At 57.0% G+C, this 21620-nt stretch overlaps 1 protein-coding gene across 8 annotated transcripts in view; it reads right to left on the bottom strand.

Moving 5' to 3' along the window:
* The window catches only part of PTPRS (protein tyrosine phosphatase receptor type S), a 103544-nt gene that overhangs the window by 60855 nt on the left and 21069 nt on the right, over positions 1-21620 (bottom strand). For 3 of the 8 annotated variants that reach the window (XM_027085380.1, XM_027085383.1, XM_027085387.1), the window contains exon 2: positions 3198-3397. In XM_027085380.1, the coding sequence (XP_026941181.1) occupies positions 3198-3288 (91 nt within the window). In that variant the 5' untranslated portion in view covers positions 3289-3397. Of the gene's footprint in view, positions 1-3197; positions 3398-10409; positions 10534-15059; positions 15290-21620 lie in introns of those variants that run through there. The other 5 variants (XM_027085379.1, XM_027085382.1, XM_027085385.1 and 2 more) reach the window with 3 other exon arrangements.

Genomic DNA, 21620 nt, shown 5'->3' with positions numbered 1-21620 from the left:
TGGCCGCACAGCACCCTGGGAAGGCCCCACAGGACCAGAAGCTGTTTTTAGGGCAGAAATCACTCCTCTTGGTGCTGGATGGTGGACACATCAGCTGCCTGCCCGGGCTCTCTAACAACTGACAGCCCCCACCCGAATGGTTTCCTGAGGACCTGGGCTACTCCTTGAGGCTGGCAGTGCCAATCACGGTGCCCACAGCCCCTCTGCTGGCCCCCAGATGACAGGGTTCCTGCTAAACAGACCACCTCCTGGGGTCAAGATGCCCCAGCTTTGGAGACGGAGACCTGGGTTTGAGTCTAGGCCACTACCAACACCTAAAGGGATACAGTACTAACAATTCCAGGGGAAATCCCTGGCGGTCCATTGGTTAGGACTCCACACTTCCACTGCAGGGGGCATGGGTTCGATCCCTGGTCAGGGAACTAAGATCCCACATGCTACACGCAGTGTGGCCAAAAAAAAAAAAAGAATTTCAGGGCTCACTGAGGGAGCATCCACGGAGCTAGCCCCGTGCTGATAGCCTGGGTCACACTCCCTCATGGCTCACCTGGACCACTGCAGTCTCCTCTGCCCTGGCATCCCCCCATCCTGTCCTCCCCAGCCTCAAGTCTGTCCTCCCTCAGCAGCCAGAGGACACCTGTGAGCACCTCAGTCAGGACCTGCTGCTCCTCTGCCCACAGCCCTCCAGGGCTCCCACCTCCCTGGGGTACAAGCCACGTCCTCTCTGCTGCCCACAAGGCCCTGCACAACCTGCCCTGTCCCCTCCCTGCCCTCCCCTCCTCCCTCTCTCCCCCTCGCTCACTCTGCTCCAGACACACAGGCCTCCTCACTGTTCCTCCAACACACCAGGCACAGTTCTGCCCCAGGACCTTTGCACAGGTTATGCCTTCTGCCCAGCACACCTTCCCCCTAGACATGCATGGGGTGCACTCCTCAGCTCCTTTAGGTCTCTGTTCAGATGTCATCTCCTTGGTGTGACCTTCCCCGATGCCCTTCCACCCATTTGAAATGCAGCCCCTAAACCTCCACTCATGCTCTCATCTCCCTTCCTGTTTATCTTGCTCCCGGGCACATCCACCATCCAGCACACTTGGTGTCTCTCCCTCAAGATTATCAGCTCCAAAAGGGGGTGGGGGGTTTCCCTGGTGGTGCAGTGGTTGGGAGTCCGCCTGCCGATGCAGGGGACGCGGGTTCGTGCCCCGGTCCAGGAGGATCCCACATGCCACGGAGCGGCTGGGCCCGTGAGCCATGGCCGCTGAGCCTGCGCATTCGGAGCCTGTGCTCCGCAACGGGAGAGGCCACAACAGTGAGAGGCCCGCGTATCACACACACAAAAAAGGGGGTGGGATATCTGTTTTGTCTCGCAGGTCTAAACCAGTGCCTGGCGCACAGTAGGTGCTTACGAAAAACCCACTGAATGAATGAGAGCACAGCCCCACCATGGTCACACGATAGAGCGAGGATTCGAACTCAGGACAGGACAGCCTCCAAACTCTGGGATCTCTACCCCCTCCTCACAATGGTCACTTTGCAGCCTCAGTTTCGTCACCTGTCAATGGGAATGATCTCAGCATCCTGCCCAAGGCTGGTTAATTACCACTGGAGCAAGATGTCAAAGTCGTAAATATATGATTTATTCCACTAGTGTAAGTTCAATCAGTGGTGGTCACGTGGGGGTACCATCGAGGGGATGGGGCCAGGGATGCTACTCTGCACCCCACAGTGCCCAGGACGGCCCCCCACTCCCTGAGAATGCTCTGGCCCCGACCTCAGCAGTGCCGAGGGCAGGGGAAACCCTGCGTTAAGTGAATGAATGAAAAGCTGAAACTGCTCAGCCCTCGGCCCACTATTCCCACTGCAAGGAATAGAGCACAGAAGACACAGGCCCCGGGAGGTGACCAGATGGATCGCAGCCCAGGCACGCCTGGCTGTGTGGGGTGATGGGTAGCAACCCGGGCTCTGGCGCCAGGCAGACTGGCCGATTCCTGGCTGTAAAACGTAACCTCACTGTGCCTCAGTTTCCCCATCTGTACAATGGGGGTGGGGAGAATAGCCTCCATCTCATCAGGTGGTGGTGGCTGATGTGAATGTGTTAGGCAGTTACTACAAAATAATATAAAAACGAGAAAAAGCACGGATGGACGAGGCAGGTGTGTATGTCTCTGGTGTTCTCACCCAGGGGCAATAATTACCATGCTCGTGGTAACCCGGGATTGTGGACCTACTGTGTGCAAGCAGCGTGCAGGGGCTTATCGTGTGTCCTTGTCCCAGGAATGCTGGGAGATGAATGATGCTGAGTTTCATTCTGTCAAGGTAGAAATGGCCGCTGAGCGAGGGTGAGTCACTAGCCCAAGGTCACACAGCAGGTTAGCAGTGAAGTCAGGATTCAAACCCAGCCTAACAGCAGATCCCAGTTTCTTTCCCTGCTGACCTGACCCTCTGTGTCCCCATCAGCCTAATGACACCTCCTCTAGGCCCCTCGTGGTGGGATAGACCGTGGCATTAGGACTAGGACTGACTCTCATCCTCTCCATGTTACTGCCAGAAGCACAGCCTTGCCCATCCCCAAACTACACCAACATCTTTCTTCACCTCCAGGCCTTTCTGTGTGCTAACACCTTCGCCAGTAATGCCCTTTCTATTGGTAAACTCCTATACACCCACAAAACCCTAGCTCCAATGCTCTCTCTCCCAAGAAGCCTCCCCTGGCTCCGCCTGGGAAGGTTTGATTGATTGCCTGTGTGTCTACGAACTGGGTGCTGGTATTTCCACCTGTGGCAAGGGAAGGAAAACTCTGTGGCTACCTCAGGAGTGACTTCAAGTAAGCCCCAGTCCCCTCTGAGCTTTGGTTTCTCTCATGGAAAAACGGGGATGGTAATGAAACTAGCATGCTGGGTTCTGTGAGGTGGAGGGAGATGGAGCAGGTAAAGCCTGCATTTAGCACTGGGCTTGGCGCAGATTCAACGCTGGGCAAACAGACACTGTCATCACTGTCAGTATGACTGCTTTTTCATACCATTCTTGTTATTCACCTCTGCACCTCTCAGGACCCAGTGCACAGCAAGCATTCTACGCGGCCTCTTTCACAGAGCACAGAGGCTCTGCACAGCAAAACCAGCACCCCCCCCACCCCCCCCGGGGGGGGTGGGGACACGTGTTCACACGTGCACATGCAAACTCAAAACGCCCACACTTACCTTCTGTGGCACAGCCTCCTACCAGCAGGACCACGAGGAGGCCCATGGGACCAACCACAGATGCCACACCATGGCACCAGGCAGGCGCCATGCTCGGCCGTGACCTGCAACCTCCAACTTCTGGCCCTGGAGGGGGGATGGCCCCCCCCCCAAGGTCCCTCACAGAGAGGCCTCAAGCCAAGCGTCAGTCGGGGCAGCGTCTGCAGAGACAAAAAGAGGGGCCGTGAGAGGGGAGCAGGGGAATCCAGGGGGCCTTCATGGAGGAGGCAGCAGGAGGATCACAGAGGGGCAGAGGAGAGTCACGGGATGAGAGGGTGAGGGTTACAGGACAATGGGGGAGGGTCAGGGGGCGACGATGGGGCAGAAAGAAAGTGCTGAGCCCCCACAATGAACTGAATGTTGTGTCCCCCCCCCAAGTTATTATGTTGAAACCCAACCCTCAGTGTGATGGTCTTAGGGGCCTTTGGGAGGTGATTAGGTCGTGTGGTGGAGCCCTTGTGAATGGGATTAGTGCCCTTATAAAGAGACCCAGAGAACTCCCTCCTCGCTCCCCGCCACCACGTGAGGACATAGCAAGATGGTCGTCTGTGAATCAGGAAGCAGGTTCTCACCAGACACCAATTCTGCCACCGCCCTGATCTTGGACTTCTGGCCTCCAGAACCGTGAGAGATGTGTGTTGTTTATAAGCCGCCCAGTCTATGGCATTCTGTTATAGCAGCCAGAACAGACTGAGACAGCCCTTACCCCTGGCTGAGCCCCCGACCCCAGGCTGAGCCCCAGACCAGGACTGAGCAACCCCTCTAGAAAGCGCTCTGAACATCTAATTTCCCCCCCCCTTCGCAGGCTGGACCGCCCACCCGAAGGAAGAGGCTCCAGCTAACACTGCTGACAGTCCCTACAAATCTGCCCATTCGGCCACCAGACGGACCTTCCCCGCAAACACACCTGCCCGTCCCTGCCCTGCTCTAACACCTCCCATGGCTCCCGTCAGCCCCAGAGGACGCTGCGCCTACTGGTCTCGTCCCCTCTCTCACGGGAGATGCAGCCACACAGTCCCAGCTCAGTCACACCCTGCTGTGTTCTCTGCTGGAAATGCTGTCCCCACACTACCGCGTGACAGGTCTCAGCTCCACCGTCACTTCCTCTGGAAGCCCTCCCTGCCCCTGGCAGGTCAGCCCCCACCCCCAATTCCACATCCCACGGCTTCAGAAATGACGGAGATCATCCTTCACAGCATTTACCCCAGTCTGCAAATCAAGTGAGAATGTTCGTCACCCAGCGTCTGTTTCTCCGGCGAGAATCCAAACTCCTCTAGGGCAGAAGGGTCCTTCTCAGGGGCCAAACCCTAGGATGGCCCCCTCTCCACTTTGGCCAGGGCCAGGGTGGAAGCGGGGGCAGGAGGAGGCCCAAGGATGAGGCCCTCGTGGCCGGGTCAACCTTGGACACCCACCCCAGGCCATGCCCCAGGCGGGTCCGCACCATGGCCACGGGGACGGGTGCCACGTAATCATGGGGCAGCCCCTGTGTTTCTGGCTCCCAAAATATCCAGCTGTGGTCACCACGCCCAGCCCCAGAGTGGCCCCAGGGGAAGGCTGGGCTGGTGGTGGCTGGGTCATGGCCCAGGGTGGAGAGTGGAGAAGGTGGGATGAGGGGGGTGGGGATAGGGGCACTCAACGGGCACACAGTCAGACCATGGACAGTCAGACCAGACAGAAAAGGAGGATGCTTGCACACAGGCCAGCCACAGACAGACCCAGACACACGGTCAGACCACAGACAGACAGGGAGACCAGACATAGTCACAGATGTACTTGTACAGTCAGGCAACAGAGATGGGTCCACACGTGTAGTCAGGCCAATAAAACTGACACACAGACCACAAACATGGACAGGCACAAAATGAGACCCCAGACACACAGAACCAGACAAGATACAGACAAAGGGTCACAATGGGGCAGACAATACACATACACAGTCTGACCACAAGCAGTCAGGTCAGAGACACAGGTACATGCCAAGACCACAGACACACAGCCAGATGCGATATACACACAGGGTCACGGTCAGGCAGGCAATACACATACACAGTTGGGCTACAGGCAAGCATGAACACAGAGGCACACTGGAGCTCCGCAGGGCATGGCAGGTAAAAACACACGGCTCACAGACTCGGATGCGGGCACACAGTGGGGCTACAGAGATGGGCAGTCAGCAGAGCAAACCTGCACCCAGCCCGATAGCATGCACACAGACACGTAACGTCAGATCCCCCTCACTCACATGCACGTGCACAGACAGGCAGGCGCACAGTCAGACCACAGATACACACTGGGACCCAACCACGGGCCCTTTAAGAGCACAAGTGGCTGATGAGGACGGTGAAGGTCCCAGCTGGGGAAATGGCCCATGGCCAGCTGGGGCCAGGGTGACCACAGCAGCTGGTCCCGCCCACAGATGCACATCAGCTTGGCCACATCTGGGGAGGGGGCTCAGCTCTGGCCCCGACCACTTGGATCGGCTGCCCAGGCCCGCACAGAGCATCTGGGGAAACCGAGGTAGAATTTTAACACGGAGGGGCTCAAACCCACCACCCCGGGGCGGGCGGGTGTGTGTGGGACTCCCCTGCTCTAGTCTCCTACCTCCGATGCCAGCTGGCATGGGCAGGGGTCACGTGGCCCTGGCCACGATGCCTCCCCCACCCCCTATGCCCCATTGGAGCCAGGGGCAGCCGCCTTCTAAAAAGGAGGCCCCTAATTACCCCCCGGCTCCTGCAGCTCCGCCTTCCCAATTACTGGGCAGGACGGGGCTGATCCAGGAACAGGCGGGGCCCAGCCATCAGCTCCCAACTCCCCAAAAGAGGTCATTCCAGCCTGCTGGGCCGGGGGAGTACATGGCACGGGGGCTTTCAAGGCCTGGAGCAGGAATGGGGGTGGGAGGTGTGGGACAAATCCAGGGTGGAAAGGATCAGACAGAACACAGAAGGTTAAAAGTTCCAGGGTTGGGACTTCCCTATCGGTCTGCGCTTCCAACGCAGGGGGTGTGGGCTCAATCCCTGGTCAGGGAACTAAGTAAGATCCCACATGCCGTGAGGTACAGCCAAAAAAAAAAAAAAAGTTCCTGGGTCTCTTAGGCCCCCATTCTCCCTGGAAGAACTTTGCCATGGCAAAGCCCCAGTCCCTCCCACCTCTTCCGGCTTCCTGCGAGACCAGGGGCAGGCTCCCCTGCAAGGGGCTGGGGGAGAATATAAGCAAATTCTGTCAGCTCTGTCTCCAAAATCTAGGCTGAGACTGTCTACTTCTTCCCCCTTCTTCTGCCTCTACACGGTCCAGCCCCCTCATTGCTCACCTGGACCAATGGAGTCATCTCCTTGCCATGCCACCCGCCACCCCGTCTGTCTTCCCCTCAGTGCCAGAGGGCACCTATTAGCACCCGAGTCAGGTCCCATCCCTCCTCCTTTGGTGGTAAAAGTCCAAGCCCTCCCTGATGCCCACAAGGCCCTTCACGACCTGCCCCATCCCCTCCCTGCCCTCCCCTCCTCCCTCTCTCCCCCTCGCTCCCTCTGCTCCAGACACACGGGCCTCCTGGCTGTTCCTCCCACATGCCAGGCACGGTCCTACCCCAGGGCCTTTGCACGGGTTGGTACCCTCTGCCTGGACCTCTCTGCCTTCAGATTTAATGTTAATATTATGACTGGACTGAGAATTAAAGGGTGAATGGGAATGGGGGTGGGTGTCTCCACAGAAGGAACAGCACAAGGAAGGACAAGAAGCAATACTGAGCGGTCCTAGCAGGGAGATGGGGAGAGATTAAGGCAGAGCGGTGGCCACACACTGAACCCACAGAACAAGGAACCCTAGGCAGCTCTGGGCAGGAGGGGATGTGGCCAGGCTGGCACGACGCCAAGCCTCCTCTCTGACAGGTCTTGCAGTAAAGCAGCCTGAGCCATCAGCCTCCCCACTGCTGAGAAAGGGAAACTGAGGTAGGTGCCTCAGAGCTGCATGACGCGGCAACCCCCAAGTTCTTGGAGGATGAACGTGGCCATTAAGAAGGGAACAGCCACCGATGGGAGTCACAGGAAATAACTTGGGTGGGAAATGAGGCTGGGCAGGGAAGGGGAAGGAGGGAAGGGAGTGGCCTCTGGACCTGGAACCCAGGGCCCCGGAAGGGTCCCTGCCCACCTCTGTGCCAGGCGCAGAGCTGCCCACCATCTGTTCCCAGCAGCCGGGCAGAGGTGGGTGCCCGTCTTGCACAGATGAGGAAACTGAGGTTCACAAAGGAGCGGGGACTGTCAAGGACCCCCGGCTGGCTGGGGCCTTGGTTCCAGAGACCACGTTTACACAGGACTGTGTCCTTCCCTGGCCACTGTGTGACCTCAGGAAAGTGGACGACCCTCTCTGGGCCCGGTGCGGCCTGCTGGAGGGCCTCTGGGGGCTCCCAGACCTCTTTCACAGGGGGTGAGTGGGCACCCATTCCAGTCAGGTGCCGGGGTGCAGGTCACGCGATCCTGGAGCCAGCTCTGTGTACCCACGCAAAGCAGGGAGCATAAAAGAGTGATTATGACACAGGACTAGGCAGCAAATGGGCTCTGTGTCACTCATATGGGGCCGCGTGTCCCAGGGCCTGAGGACTCTGGGCTGCCTCTCCCTGCCCTGCCTGAGGGTCTGGTCTGTCCTGGGGGTCTAGGGGCTCACCTGCACAACCCTGACTCTCAGGGACTTCCCGGGGCCAGGGGAAGGAGAGGTGGGTGACACTGGCAGCGGGGCTGAAGGAAAAGCCCCCTAGGGATACACAACGTCTCCGCCCTCACACCAACGCCCCACACCCCTCCAGCCCCAAAGCCCCCCTTCAGGGCCAGGGGACTTTCCTGCTGCCTGGAACCCCTTTCCCAGGGCCTCAGAGCCCCTGGAGGGCAGGACCCGGGTCTCCAGCCTCCCTGGGTTGCTGTGTCCCCAAAGTGTGAGACAGGGTCCAAGCTCTAGCTCGGTAGCCCCTGGTGGGCTCCAAGGGGCTCTGGTCAAGCCCCTCTCCCTCCTGGGGCCTCAGTGTTCCCCCACTAGGCAACGGGCTCAGGATGCAGCCGGGTGGGACTGGCCCTGCCACCTTCCTGGAACGGGCTAGGACCAGGGCTGAGGGCTCTGCCTTTAGTTGACTATCGATTCGGATTGAGTGCTGTCCCCAAGGGTCCCCACCGCCAGGAGCGGATGGGCAGGGCAGCTGGGGAGCCAGGCCCAGCCCCAGAGGGAGTAATGGGTAACGCCAGCTGCGTGCCCCCCTCCACATGCCCAGCCCTCTTAAATGTTCCCCGTGCTTCCTTCTGTTTGACAGCAGAGGAAATTGAGGCTCAGAGAGGGCTAGCTGCACACGGAGGGTCACGCAGCACGGAGGGGCTGGGCTGGGTTAAGATTAGAGGCCAGAGACCAGCTCTCAGTCAAGCCGAGAGTCCACGCCCCCCGGGTGCCCAGCCTGCCAGGATGGCCCCTGACAGCATGTCCCCCACGCCGGCTTCGTGGAGGAGCCTGAAACACCAAGATCTGGGTGCACCCCTGCCCTGCTGCTCAAACCTGCCACGGCTCCCCAGCGCCTCTGCTCAGTGTCCTGGGCTTGCCCTGCTGCTTCTTCCCACAGGTCACCACAGTTCTCAGAATGCACCGGTCCACCTCTGGTCCTTTCTTAATACAGGTCCTACTTCCAGGGGGCCCATCTGTCAACTCATCCTTCAAGCCGTAGCCGCAGACCTACCCACCCAGGCTGAGACTGGACTCTTCCCCCAGCCCTGGGACCCCTCCTCTGCCCAGTCTTGACACCCCCCCCCAACCCTGGGGCTGGAAGTAGCTGTGTTTGACTCTGCCCCTCCTCTGCTCTAAAACCTTCCATGGCTTCCATCAAAATCCATTAAAATCTAGATTCTTAACTTCAGCCTCCAGAACTGCCAACTCCATCATGCTGCACCCCGAATGCCCTGTTGGCCCTATGGGTGTCCCTACCCACGGCCTTCTGGCTCACACAAGGACATTTGTGCACGCTCTTCCTTCCACCCAGCGCACCATTCCTCGTTCTCCGTCAGACCTCAGCCTTCACGCTCATCCTCAGGTCTCGGCTGAGCTGGCACCTCCTCCGGGAAGCCCTCTTGGATGCCGCAGGAGGGACCAGGGTCCCCTCTGGGCTCCCTCAGCACCGGTGTCTCCCATCCCAGCTCTGCTCCTGTCACAGACCCATCATCCTCCAGGATGGGAGTCTTCTCCCCACCCTAGGAACGTGCACTTATTAGATGCCTACTACATGCCTGGCCCCATTTGACACTTTACCCATACCACTCCTGTGGTCATGTCCATTTCAGAGAGGGAAACTGAGGCCAGAAGGAGCCGCCACAGGCAGCAGAGGCCAACACAGACATGGCCTCCAGGTGCAGCCTACATCTGCTCTTGGTTGGGGGTGGGGGGATGTCTGCTCAAGCCTTAAGGGATGGAGGTGAGGCTCAAGGAGGGTCAGCCCAGGAGTCACAGGAAGCCCCTCTAAGGTCGCCCAGGACTCTGAGTAGGAATCCTGGGAAGCAGGATTCTCCAGGCAATAATGGGGGCGTTCAGAGGCATGGAGCTTGGAGACAGGTATGGAAAGCGGGACGGTGGGAGCTGATATGCCTGCCCAACCCCTCAGTTTATTAAAGCCCCGACCAGGCACAGCATCGATCTGGAGCCCATAAGCCTGAGGGGCGCAGGGACAAAGTGAGAGAGGAAAACTTTCTGTGAGTTCTGGGGAGTGGCTAAGAGCAGGGATCCCAGCCACTAACCCCCCACCCCCAGCCCAGCAGTTCTGCCACCTCCTCCGCGGAGCGGGTCCCCAGCGTAAGGAAGGATGCCAAAGCACCCACCCGCTATCAGAGCACCGCCCCCCCCTCACGGCTGGCAGCGAAGGCTGCCCCAGCCTGGCTCCGCCCCCAGGAGGTGGGGGAAGAGGTCGGGCTGGGGGCCAGGCGGGGGAGGGGACCCCACAGAGCGTAACGGTCTGGAGTTTTCCAAAGTACGAGAGCGACCAGCCTGAACGGGGTGGGGCGGCGCGCCAGGCAGCGGCGGGCTCGAGCTATCCCTGGAGGGCAGCTGGGCCAGGCCGCGCGGGGAGGGGGTATGGGGGGAACCCGGGGTGAGGGGCCAGGAGACGGACAAAGGCCAGTGCAGACTGGGCCTCGAGGTGGAAGGGGGTACCGACGCACTCACCCTACGGCTCAGAAATCGGGGCCCGGGCCCCACGCTGCCTTGGCCGGGCCCGCTGCAGCCCTACCCAGGGTCCGCCGGGAGCGCAGCGAGAACTCGGAGACGCCGAGGCGCAGCGAGCTCGGCCTGGGGGCGGGGCGGGGCGGGGCCAGGGGCGGGGCGGCCAGGGGGTGGGCCCGGGGAGGGGGCCCCCAGAGCGAGCCTCGGGCGGGCCCGGCCGGAAGTAGGGCGGGGGACCAGTCGGGACCCAGATCAGCGGGCACTGAAATCCTACGTGGATGGGGGTCCTGTGTCGGGGAGGCCTCCAAGGAGGTCACTGTGTCCCCCGCAATGTGCACATACATAAGGGGGTGCCCCCAGTGGCACAGCTCAGGACCCTCCCTTTGGAAGCCTGATGCCAGAGGGATCCCCTACCCTACTCCCCCTTCCCTTGCAGGCGCTGATCATGGCCATGGCAACGGATGAAAGGGCTGGATGCTGGACAGGGCGGCAGAGAGCTCCCCAAACACACCCAAATACAGGAGGTCGAAGAAGGGGCAGAAGATCCCCTCCCAATCTGGGTTGGATGGCAGAGGCCGCGCCCCCTACAAACACAGACACCCACAGTGTGGGGGAGGGGCAAAGGCACAAAGAGGCTTCTCTCCTGCTGGGAGTCCAGTTGGGGTCTGGGGGGGGATGAACGGGGACACCGTGGCAGAGGCCTCAACCTTAGCCACAACCCTGAGGGGGCGGAGAGCGCAGGGCCAGATTGGAAACAGATGGGGCCACCGTGCCAGGCCCGAGACACCCGATCCCGAGCGGGGGGTGGTGGGGGGGAGAGAAGGGGCGTCCCCACCCAGGCAGCCAATCCTGGCCGGCGCTGCTGCCCGGAGCGGGTTTGAAAACTCCAAGGGAGAGGCCGGGAACGCCGAGCCCCAGCAGGTCCTGGGAGCTGGCGGAGAAGCGTCAGGGAGGGGTAGGGACCCTGACGGAGACCCAAGGGCAGCCGCCGGTGCGAGGTGGGAGGCGTTCCCCCCATCTGATCCCATCCCTGGCGAATTGGGATCAGTTCCACCATTAGTGCTCTGGACGACTCCCATAGCCTACGTGTACTGAGATCTTAGTATATTCCAAGCCCTGTGACGGCTCACATCGCCCCGCCATCAATCAGCCCCATTAACCAAAGGGGTTAGGGAGGAATAGAGAGAGATTACCAAGGTCAGGAAGAGCAGCGATTCGAACCAATGTTTGGGTCCAGAGGCTAAGCGTCCTTACCCACAATGCTACAGAGGCCTGGAGCCAGAAAATGACAAATCACTATAAATTTAAAGCCCAGGAGGAAACGGCAGTGCTGGAGACAGACAGGCCCCAGCATCTAGAAGTGGGACAAAGAACATGGGCTTTGATGGGCGGCACCTAGGCAGCTGCTTGAGCCCCGAGGCACCCCAGATAGGGACAGGGACGACTCACTTCCCAAGGTGGCCCATCCATGCCCTGCTATGGTTGCCTTGGCATGTCCACCCCCCATCTCTCCCCAGCACCAAATGCACCCTCCCCTGGGTGATCTGCCCTTTCCAGTCCGGCGCCTCAGTCCCTTGCTTTGCAAAATAGAGCATATAATCCCACCTCCCCTGGCACTGGGGAGGCATGCACTGGGGTCCTCAAAGCACCGAGCACAGAGTAAGTGCTCTGTGAATGTCCGCGTGCAGACTCTCTACCTGCCCCTTCTACATGGAGCACACAGTAGGTGCTGCTAAACACGAGATGCTCCAACATCTCCCCTCCCCCACACAGCCCTAACCCTGGGAGGCCCACAGTTGGTGCTTCATGGAGGTGGGACCCCTGGCGCCACAGCACCATGTGGCAAGCACACAGGAGGTGCTCTGGGTCAACGTGGAGGTGAAACTGAGTGACAGGACCTCCCCCAGCATGGCAGGACACACAGTGGGGCCCTCAGAAAACGCCCCCAGAAGCATAGTAGGTGCTTTGCGGGCTGATGCCCAGGCAAAGGGCTCGTGCAGAATCGATATGAAGATGAACAAAGCGGGGGAAGAGGGGACGCATGGGGTGGGATGCAGTGTTAAAAGGGAGGGTCAGGGCTTCCCTGGTGGCGCAGTGGTTGGGAGTCCACCTGCTGATGCAGGGGACACGGGTTCGTGCCCCGGTCCAGGAGGATCCCACATGCTGTGGAGCGCTGGGCCCGTGAGCCATGGCTGCTGGGCCTGCGCGTCCGGAGCCTGTGCTCCGCAGCGGGGGAGGCCACAGCAGTGAGAGGCGCGCGTACAGAAGGAAAAAAAAAAAAAAAAAAAACAACGGAGGGTCAGGGAGTGGGGAGGTGACATGAGTAAGACCTGAAGGAAGTATGGATGTTTCCGAGGAGTGATCCAGGCAGTGGGCACAGCACGTGCAAAGGCCTTGGGGCAGGACTGTGACAGGCATGGTGAAGGACAGCAAAGAGGCCCCTGTGGCTGGAGCAGAGTGGAGGAGGGGAGGGCAGGGAAGGGACAGGGGCAGGTCTTGCAGGGCCTTAGGCTACCCTGAGGGAGGTGGGAGCCCTGGAGGGCAGTGGGCAGAGGAGGACAGACTGGGGGTGTGGGGAGCCGGGGTACCAGGGCAGAGGTGACTGCACAGGTTCAGGCAAGCAATGAGGGGACTGATCAGGTGGAGGCAGAGAAGGGGGGCGTGCGGGAAGCATGTACATTCTGGATAGATTATGAAGGCAGAGGCAAGGAAATTTTCTAAAGGACTGGCTGTAGGGTGCAAGTTAAAGAGGGGACTCAAGATGAGCACCTTGACAACTCTGGCCTGAGCCCCTTGAAGGGTAGGGCTGCCACCTCCAGGAAGTCCTCCCTGACTGCTTTGCCCACCCAGTGCCCCCGAGGGCTGACCCCGGGAGCCCACAAACGTTCAGTTGCTACGTCCTCTGTATACACCCAGGAGGCAGCTGTCCTTGGGATGGAGCATGGGGCTAGATCACGTCAGCTCCTGCAGCTGGGACGTTTGGGGGGATAATTTTTTTCAAAATAACTTTTCTTCTAATTATAAAATAGGCGTGTGCAGCAGAAAATTGGGGAAAATCAGCATAAAGAAGAAAATAAAAATGGCCCACAATCCACCCCTCTCCTGGAGAGAATCTGTTAGCATGTGGTCATTTTCATTCATTCTTTCCAGAAACACTTATTGAGCACCTACTGTGTGCCGGCCCACTGAGGACACAGCAGCGGAATGACAAGCACTGCACACGCGCCCCCCCCCCCTTATCCCAGGGCTCAAGATAAGGAGAGACAGACATCCACAGAGAAACAAACATTGTCAATAACATAAGGCTGGAAGTACTGAGAGGCATGAAAAAGAAAATAAAATGAGTGTAAGGCTCTAGACGCGTGGAGGGGTCCGGGGGGACCTCTCAGAACACCTGGATGAATTGAGCACATCAGACAGACAACTCCTAGGGGAACAGAGTTTCAAGCAGGAGGAACAGCAAGTACAAAGGCCAAGGCTGACTGCCTCCTTCCAGTCTGTCTCCGATGTGCTTAAATGGGTACACAGAGATCACCAGTATGAAACCATTTGCCAGGGTCCAGCCCACAGAGTTTACTGGGACCTCACTTGATCTGTAGTATAAACAGCAGAGAGACATGTCCTCAGATGAAGCTGCGACCCATCGTTTACAAGCAAAGGGTCATTCCATTGGGATGGTCACAAGCCTTTGAAACCTTCCCTGATGTGGCAGCCCCAGGTAAAACGGCACCCTGGACACCCTGGGCAGGATGCCCCACTCCTAATCCCTTCCCTGACTTCACATTTGGGGCCAAAATTCCCGAAAATTTCATTTAGGAGCAACCACCAAACTCCACACCCTTGGTTTTGGGAGCAAGAGAGAAACTGGTTGGGCAGCTTCCTCCTTTCTCGGGCTCCAGGGCTCCCAGGCCCCAGGTTGCCCAACGGGGCCCCTCCCCACCCAGCTCAGCATTCATGCCCCGGAGCAGCAAGCATGTGCGGACCAGCCCAGTGCCTGCCTCGCCCATACTCACATCTCGGCCCTGGCGCCGTGTCTGCCTGCCAGCCACACCGCAGCCCGCCACAGGCATGCACCAGCTCTTCATCTGCCCTTTTCACCTTCTGGTTCCCCCAGGCCCGGCTACCATCCTCTCCTTCTGGACAAATCCAGGATGCTTTCAGGTGCAGCTGGATCCAGCAAACCTGCTCTTCCCTCGATCCTCCCCTGCTCAGCTGATGGCAGCTCCATCCTCACAGAGGCTCAGCCTAGAAGCTGGGGGCTGACCCTGACTTCTCTTCTTCCTTCATGCTGCGCCAGTCTGGAAATACTCTCAAGTTTCCCTCCTAAATTTTTCCCGAGTTTCTTCATCTCTCTCCAGATGCCCTTCCCACCCTGTCCAGCCCCCATTAGTGCCCAGCTGGACCAGTACAGTCACCTCTGCCCTGGTCCCCCAGCTCCGGCCTTTACTCCCCACAATCTGTCCTCCCCACAGCAGCAAGAGGGTGCCTGTAAGGACCTGAGTCAGCTCCCATCCCTCCTCTGCCCACAGCCCTCCAGGGCCCCCACCTCCTTCCAGGTAAAAGCCCAAGTCCTCCCCGCAGCCCACAAGGCCCTGCATGACCTGCCCCGTCCCCTCCCTGCCCTCCCCTCCTCCCTCTCTCCCCCTCGCTCACTCTGCTCCAGACACACAGGCCTCCTGGCTGTTCCTCCAACTCCCCAGGCATGGTCCTGCCCCAGGGCCTTTGCACGTGCTGGTTCCCCTGTGCCTGGAACATCTTTCCCCCACATTTTCATGGCTGTTTCCTTCTCGCCATTCAGGTCTCCCTCAAACATTGCCTCCTCAGAGAAGCTGATCACCCCGGCTCAGGTACCTCCTCCATCAGCCTTTATCACACATCCTTTCTCTAGTTTTTTTTCCTTTTTAGCACTTATTTTCATCTGAAATTACCTATTTCTTGTTTACTGTCTAGATCTGTGATGTCCAATAAGGAACCACTAGCTGCATGTGACTAAATTAAAATGAAATAAAGTTAAACAAAGTTCAAAATCCAGTTCCTCAGTCACACATGCTGTGTTTCCGGTGTGGCTCGTGGCCACAGTATTGGCACAGACATCGCATATTTCTATCAGCGTAGAAAGTTCTGTGGACAGCTCTGATGGAGGAGGTGGGAGCCCGGAGGGCAGGGCCAGGTCGGTTTCGGCCATTGCTGGTCCTAGGGCCTGGTGTACAGTAGGTACTCAATAAATGCTTTCTAAATGAATGAAAGAGGGACCTTCCTGGTGGTTCAGTGATTAAGACTCCATGCTCCCAAAGCAGGGGGCCTGGGTTCGATCCCTGGTCAGGGAACTAGATCCCGCATGCCGCAACTAAAGATCCTGCGTGCTGCAACTGAAGATCCTGCGTGCTGTAACTAAGACCCAGCAGAGCCCAATAAATAAATAAATATTATAAATAAATAAATGAAAGAACAAACTAATGGCTAAGAGGCCTTGTGAAGTCTGGCGGGGCTGATCTGCAGGACGGGGCAGAGGTTGGCAGGCACCATCTGCAGCCACAAGTCCACAAAGCTGGGAATTGAACCTGGGTCGTCCGTCCCAGGCACCCTCTGGGGGCTGCTGCTCTGGCCCCAAGGGCAGAAATATGTAAACAGCTGCTCCAAGCACAGCCAGGCTCTGCTCTGCTGCCAGGCGCCAACGTGCTGACTCAGCCAGAGGCAGGGGGCGGAGGGGTAGTGCCCTTGCCAGGCACGGTCCCTCCAGGCTGGGCCCCTCCCCAAGCCCCCCAGCTCCCACCTTGGACCAGCTGTGGCCGCTTTAATGGCTCTGGCCGCATTCTCTCTGTTAATGCCTCTGCGTTCGCCAGGTCCCCAGTGAGGACATGTGTGGCATTCCCCCCAAATCCTCCCCGCCTTGTTCCCTTAACCCTCATTAAATCTTTCATTCAACTGGCTCACAGCAGTTCCCTTAAACTAATTTACTTTAGAAACTAACTCTATAATGCCAGGCTCTAACTGCGGAGCCTTGAAAGTCACCAGAAAAATTATTACAATGTAACTATGTACCGAATCCTTCCATTTTCCCTGGATACTGTTGCTAAGGCCAGCAGCCCAATGGGATTTGGTTATAGAGAGATTGGCAGGTGTTGGTTTTAAAAAATCACCCTGCACCGGACTGAGACTTTCCCTTTGATTTGTTACGGACCGAAAGCGGAGTTGCTGCTGGTCCGTGTAGCTCTGTGCTGTCGGATGCCTCCTCCACAGGTCACCCCAAAACAACCTCATCCTGGGGGCAGGTCCCCCACTTTAGAATTCATGGCCCAGAGGAGGCAGGAGGCCTAGGTTCTCTTCCCAGCTCTGTCCCCAGGGGGCTATGTGGCCCTGAGCAAGTCCGTGCCCTTCTCAGGGCCTCTGTGTCCCCATCTGTGCAGAGGATGATTGGGTTTTCAGTGCCTGGGGCTGATTTTTGTGGGTTCAAGGCCTTTGAAGATCAGGGAAACTGAGGCACTGGCCAGAGAGGTCCCCAGGACAGGGCTTCACGCAGCTACTGACTGACTTCCCTTGTGAGGGTGGGATCCAGTCTTGGTCACTGCTGAAACCTCAGCATGTGCCAGGCGCTATCCTGAGTTTTGGGGATGCAGCAGGAACCAGGACAGACAACCTCCCAGGTCTTCTCTTCTAGGGAGGGAGAGTGACAGATGGCGTAGCCATGCAAAGGTAGGGGTAGGGAGGGAATTCTGAGCAGAGGACACAGCACATGCAAAGGTCCTGTGGTGGGAATGAACACACTAAGTTCTAGGGAAAGAGAGGGAGATGGGATTAGAGGAGTGAGGTGGGGGGATGTCATTTGAGGAATGCACACATTGAGGCATGAACAATTATCACACTTCAGTAACAATTCTTTCACACACACCCCTGCATTTATACAGCACCTGCTGTATACCAGGCTCCAGGCTGAGCACTAGGGACACAGGATGACCCAGGCAGCTTTGGCCTGGCGTCAGGAAGTTCATAGGCTGTAGGGGAGGCAGATGGGGTCCCTGGCAGTTAAAAACCAGATGTGAGATGGGGAATGCATCTGGCATGGGGGCGGGGCAGGCTTCTGGTAGGTGGTAATATCTAAGATGTGAAAGAAAAGGGGAACTGGGAGAGGAAATCTAAGTGGCACTGGACTGAATGGAAGAAGTGGGAATAGGAAGCTTGGGCCAAGTCCCATCCCATAGGTGAGAAGCCTGAGGGACCGGGGGCTGCTGAGGGGGATGGGACAGCAGAGCTAGGTTCCCTGCTTGGCCCAGACTTGCTGTGTGCGCTCAGTTGCAGGCACAACCTCTCCGTGCAGCTCTCCAAGCTCTCAAGTCCTGGATGACCAGGGGGAAGGTGACATCTTTGGACAAGGGTTGGGACCTGTACCCAACCCCTCCTCTCCCAAGACCTCAGAACGCTTGACCTAGTATGGGAGGGACTTCCTTGGTTGTGCAGTGGTTAAGAATCCTCCTGCCAATGCAGGGGACATGGGTTCGATCCCCGGTCCAGGAAGATCCCACATGCCGCGGAGCAACGAAGCCTGTGTGCCACAACTACTGAGCCTGCGCTCTAGAGCCCGCGAGCTACAACTACTGAGCCCACATGCCACAACTACTGAAGCCTGTGCACCTAGAACCCGTGCTGCACGATAAGAGAAGCCACGGCACTGAGAAGCCCGCGCACCACAACGAAGAGTAGCTCCCGTTTGCCACAACTAGAGAAAGTCTGCACACAGCAACGAAGACCCAATGCAGCAAAAATAAATTAAATAAAATAAATAAATTCATTTAAAAAAAAAAGACCTAGTATGGGGCAAAGTGATCCAAACCAAGCTGGGCACACAGTAGGTGCTCAACGAGCACGCTAGCTCCTATTCCTGGCTCTTCCCACTGGCCAGGCCTCCATGAAGCTGCTCACTGAACCACCTCAAAGATTGGTGTTATTATTCTCCCCATTTTCCAGTTGGGAAAACTGAGGCCCAGAGGTTGGGTCCATATTCTCACCACTAGAACAGAACTAGGACTCGAACCCAAGCTGGGTTCTCAACTTCTCTCCCCACGCCACTCGTTCAGGCCTTGGCCTCCTCTCCTCCTGCCTGACTGGAGGTCAGCCAGTCCTGGAGTCTGTGGCATCGTGAACCTAGCCCACCTGTGATTTTGCAGCCCACACGTGGGTGGGGGCTGGCTGCCTCGTGGAAGCACAAGGATGGACCACTGGTTCCCAGATGTATCAGTTATTATGATCAATTATTAATTATTCCCCGGCAGCGGCCCCCAGCAAGCCGTGCTCATTTGGGAGCCATGATGGAGGAGGTACAGGTCTGCGTGAGGACAGTGGTTTGGGCTCAGCAACTGTCCCGGGAGATGTCACCTCCAGGCCTTTGCATTCTCTGTTCCTCTGCTGGGAACACTCTTCCCCCTGAAACCCACATGGCTCCCTCCCTCACCACCTCTGTTCAAGTGTCACTTCTGCAGTGAGGTCTTCTGGAATGCCTTCTTTAAAAGTTTGCCTCCCACTCTGGGCCCTCCCCAGTCCCCTTCTCTAAATTCTTTTTCCCCCTAGAGCAACATACCGCTCTCTGACATTTGATTTTTTTTTCCCCCCTGTGCTTTGTTTATTCTCAAGCTCCCCAGCTGGAGTGCTAGCTGCAAGAGGGCAGGAGATTTGTTCTTTCAAATTCCTCCTGTTGAGGCCAGGAAGCAGCTGGCACACAGCAGATGCAAACTTTTGTGGAATGGAGAGTCCCTCTTATCTGCCCCTAGAAGCAACCTCTGTTGCTGGTTTGTGTCAATCTTTGCATATCTTTCCCAAGCGGCTACAGACCAAAGGTAACACCAGAATACAGAATGTTTTTCTTTTTCTTCCGTGAAATTGTATCATCTTGTCTGTATCATTTCCCAACTTGTGCTCTTTCACAAGACACTGTATCTACAGTGTGCATACACATCCCAAAACTCTTTCCACCTGCTGTGTATAATCTTCCATTACAAGGCTGTGCCCAGTTATTACAATCCCCTGTTGATGGACACTTAGGTTGGTTCCATCTTATTTCTCACTCTCGACCAATGCCTGTGAATCTTTGCGTCCATGCCTCCCACATCTCAATGCAGAGAGATGGGCAGCTGGGGTGTCTGCACCTTCCCTCTGGGCTTGCTAACATCACCTCTCGGAACTTATCTGAAAGACACATCCCCATGAAATGACATCTGTAGAAAGTCCTCACGGCAAAGGACTTGAAGCAACCTAAGTGCTCAACTATAGGGGATTGATTAAACATATAACAGTGCAAGGGACCAAATAATGCCACAAAAGATTAGTATCTTTTAAAATTATGAGACTAGTATTGCAGTTGTGAAAAGGAGAGAGCCAGATGTATAATTATGAAATTACTTTTAAGATACTACATTTTTAAGGGCGGGGAACCCCAAGGTACAGAACAGATGCTACCATTTGGTTAAACAAAGGAATACAAATCTACCTGCCTACTTAATGTTCACCGAAGATGTCTAGATAACTGTGCTGTCCAAAATGGTGGCCACAGGCCACCACGTGGCTATTTACATTTAAATGCAATAAAATGGAATGAAATTTAAAAGTTGAGTCCTCATTTGCACTAGCCACATTTCCAATGCTCAACAGCACATGTGGCCAGAGGCTACTTTATTAGGAAGCATCAGCAGAGAGTATTTCTAACATTGCACAAAAGTTCTGCTGGACAGCGCTGATATAGAGCAGGGGCTAGCAAGCTACAACCCATGGACCAAATCTGGCCCACTGGCTGTGTCAATAAAGCTTTATTGGCACACGGCCACAGCCATTCATTCACGTATTGTCTCTGGCTGTTTTCATGCTACAATGGTGGCATTGAATAGCATTGACAGAGACCACCCGCCTCACAGCAGGGCTGAAAAGATTTACTATCTGGCCCTTTACAGAAAAAGTCCACCAAACCCTGTCCTAGCAGGACACTGCTGTTGCTTCTGAGGAAGGAGTGGGGAAGGGGACTGAGGATATGAAGGGAACGGTGGTAGAGAGCCTCTCCCCTGTGTACTCTTCTGTACATCCTCAGTTGTGTCTTACATATATGCATTATCTGGCCAGAAAAAAAAAATTAAAAATAAAACATGTTGCAAAGTGGCAATGCTAATTTATTCTCCCGCTGATGACGCCCAGGGGTCCCCCTCCCATTTCCACTCTGGATATCATCAAGCTTCAGACATTTTTGCCAAGTGAACGGGCAAGAAATGGATCTTGTTTTAATTTGCATCTTCTGGGCAAGAGATGGGGAATCTTTAAATATAGGATAAATGCTTGTCTACTCATCCATCAGCCCCCAGACTCTGAAAAGCCAGGGACCCCATCCATCTCAGTCGCTGTAGCATCCCAGCACCCGTGTGGGACCAGGCAAACAGTTGGTGCCCAATAAATGTGTGTCAAGTGGATGAATGAGGGTCTGAGGGAACTGGGCCCAGGGCTGGGGCTGCATTACAAGGTCTGGGATCCTTGGGGGGCAGCAGCGGGCATCGAATGCCAAGCCGAGCTTCTCTGAGGCAGGCTTACCAATGGACCTGGGGCCGGCCTGGCTCCCGAGCAGCCTCTTGGGCAGGAGCCTGGGGACATCCTTCCCGGGGACCATTCTCAGCAGAGGGGGTGTGGGCAGGGTGGGGGGAACCTCGGGCTCCAGGCGGGAGAGAGATTATATATTCATCAGAATCTTAAACAAAAGCCGCACGGCTGCCTGTCGGCTAGGCTCTGGCTTTTATGGTAATCGGGGATGAATTACCCACAATGCCGAGCCAAGCGCAAGTGGTTCTTGGCCCAGATCCTAAACTAATTTTTATATGTTCGTGTGTATATAATTTCGTTCGCTCCCTCCTGTCCCACTTCCATCATTTGTGGGAGCAACGGGGAAGGGGCAGGGGCAGAGGGAACCCTGGGTATAAAGCAGAGGGTGCCCATCCAGACCCCCACCTCCCGCCCTTGGGCCCGCCTGGCACCAGGCCCTGGACCCAGAGCGCGTGGAAGTGGGAGGTGAGTGCCAAGCTGGAGCCAAGGGGAGCCTGGAAACCACCAAGAACTAAAGCCGGCAGCCCCAGGGGTGGAAAGCACACAGAGGAGAAGGGAGAGGAGCAAGGTGGGGAGGACGTGTGGGCCCATGGGTGTATGGCCTGGGGCAAGTGCCTTAACCTCTCTGGGCTTCACCCTCCTGGTCTG

This window comes from Aethalodelphis obliquidens, unplaced genomic scaffold, assembly GCF_003676395.1.
Source record: "Aethalodelphis obliquidens isolate GAN/ISIS:26980383/991018 unplaced genomic scaffold, ASM367639v1 scaffold53, whole genome shotgun sequence".
Lineage (NCBI taxonomy): Eukaryota > Metazoa > Chordata > Mammalia > Artiodactyla > Delphinidae > Aethalodelphis > Aethalodelphis obliquidens.
Note: the sequence above shows the minus strand (reverse complement) of the source record. Positions and strands in the feature narration are given on the sequence as shown.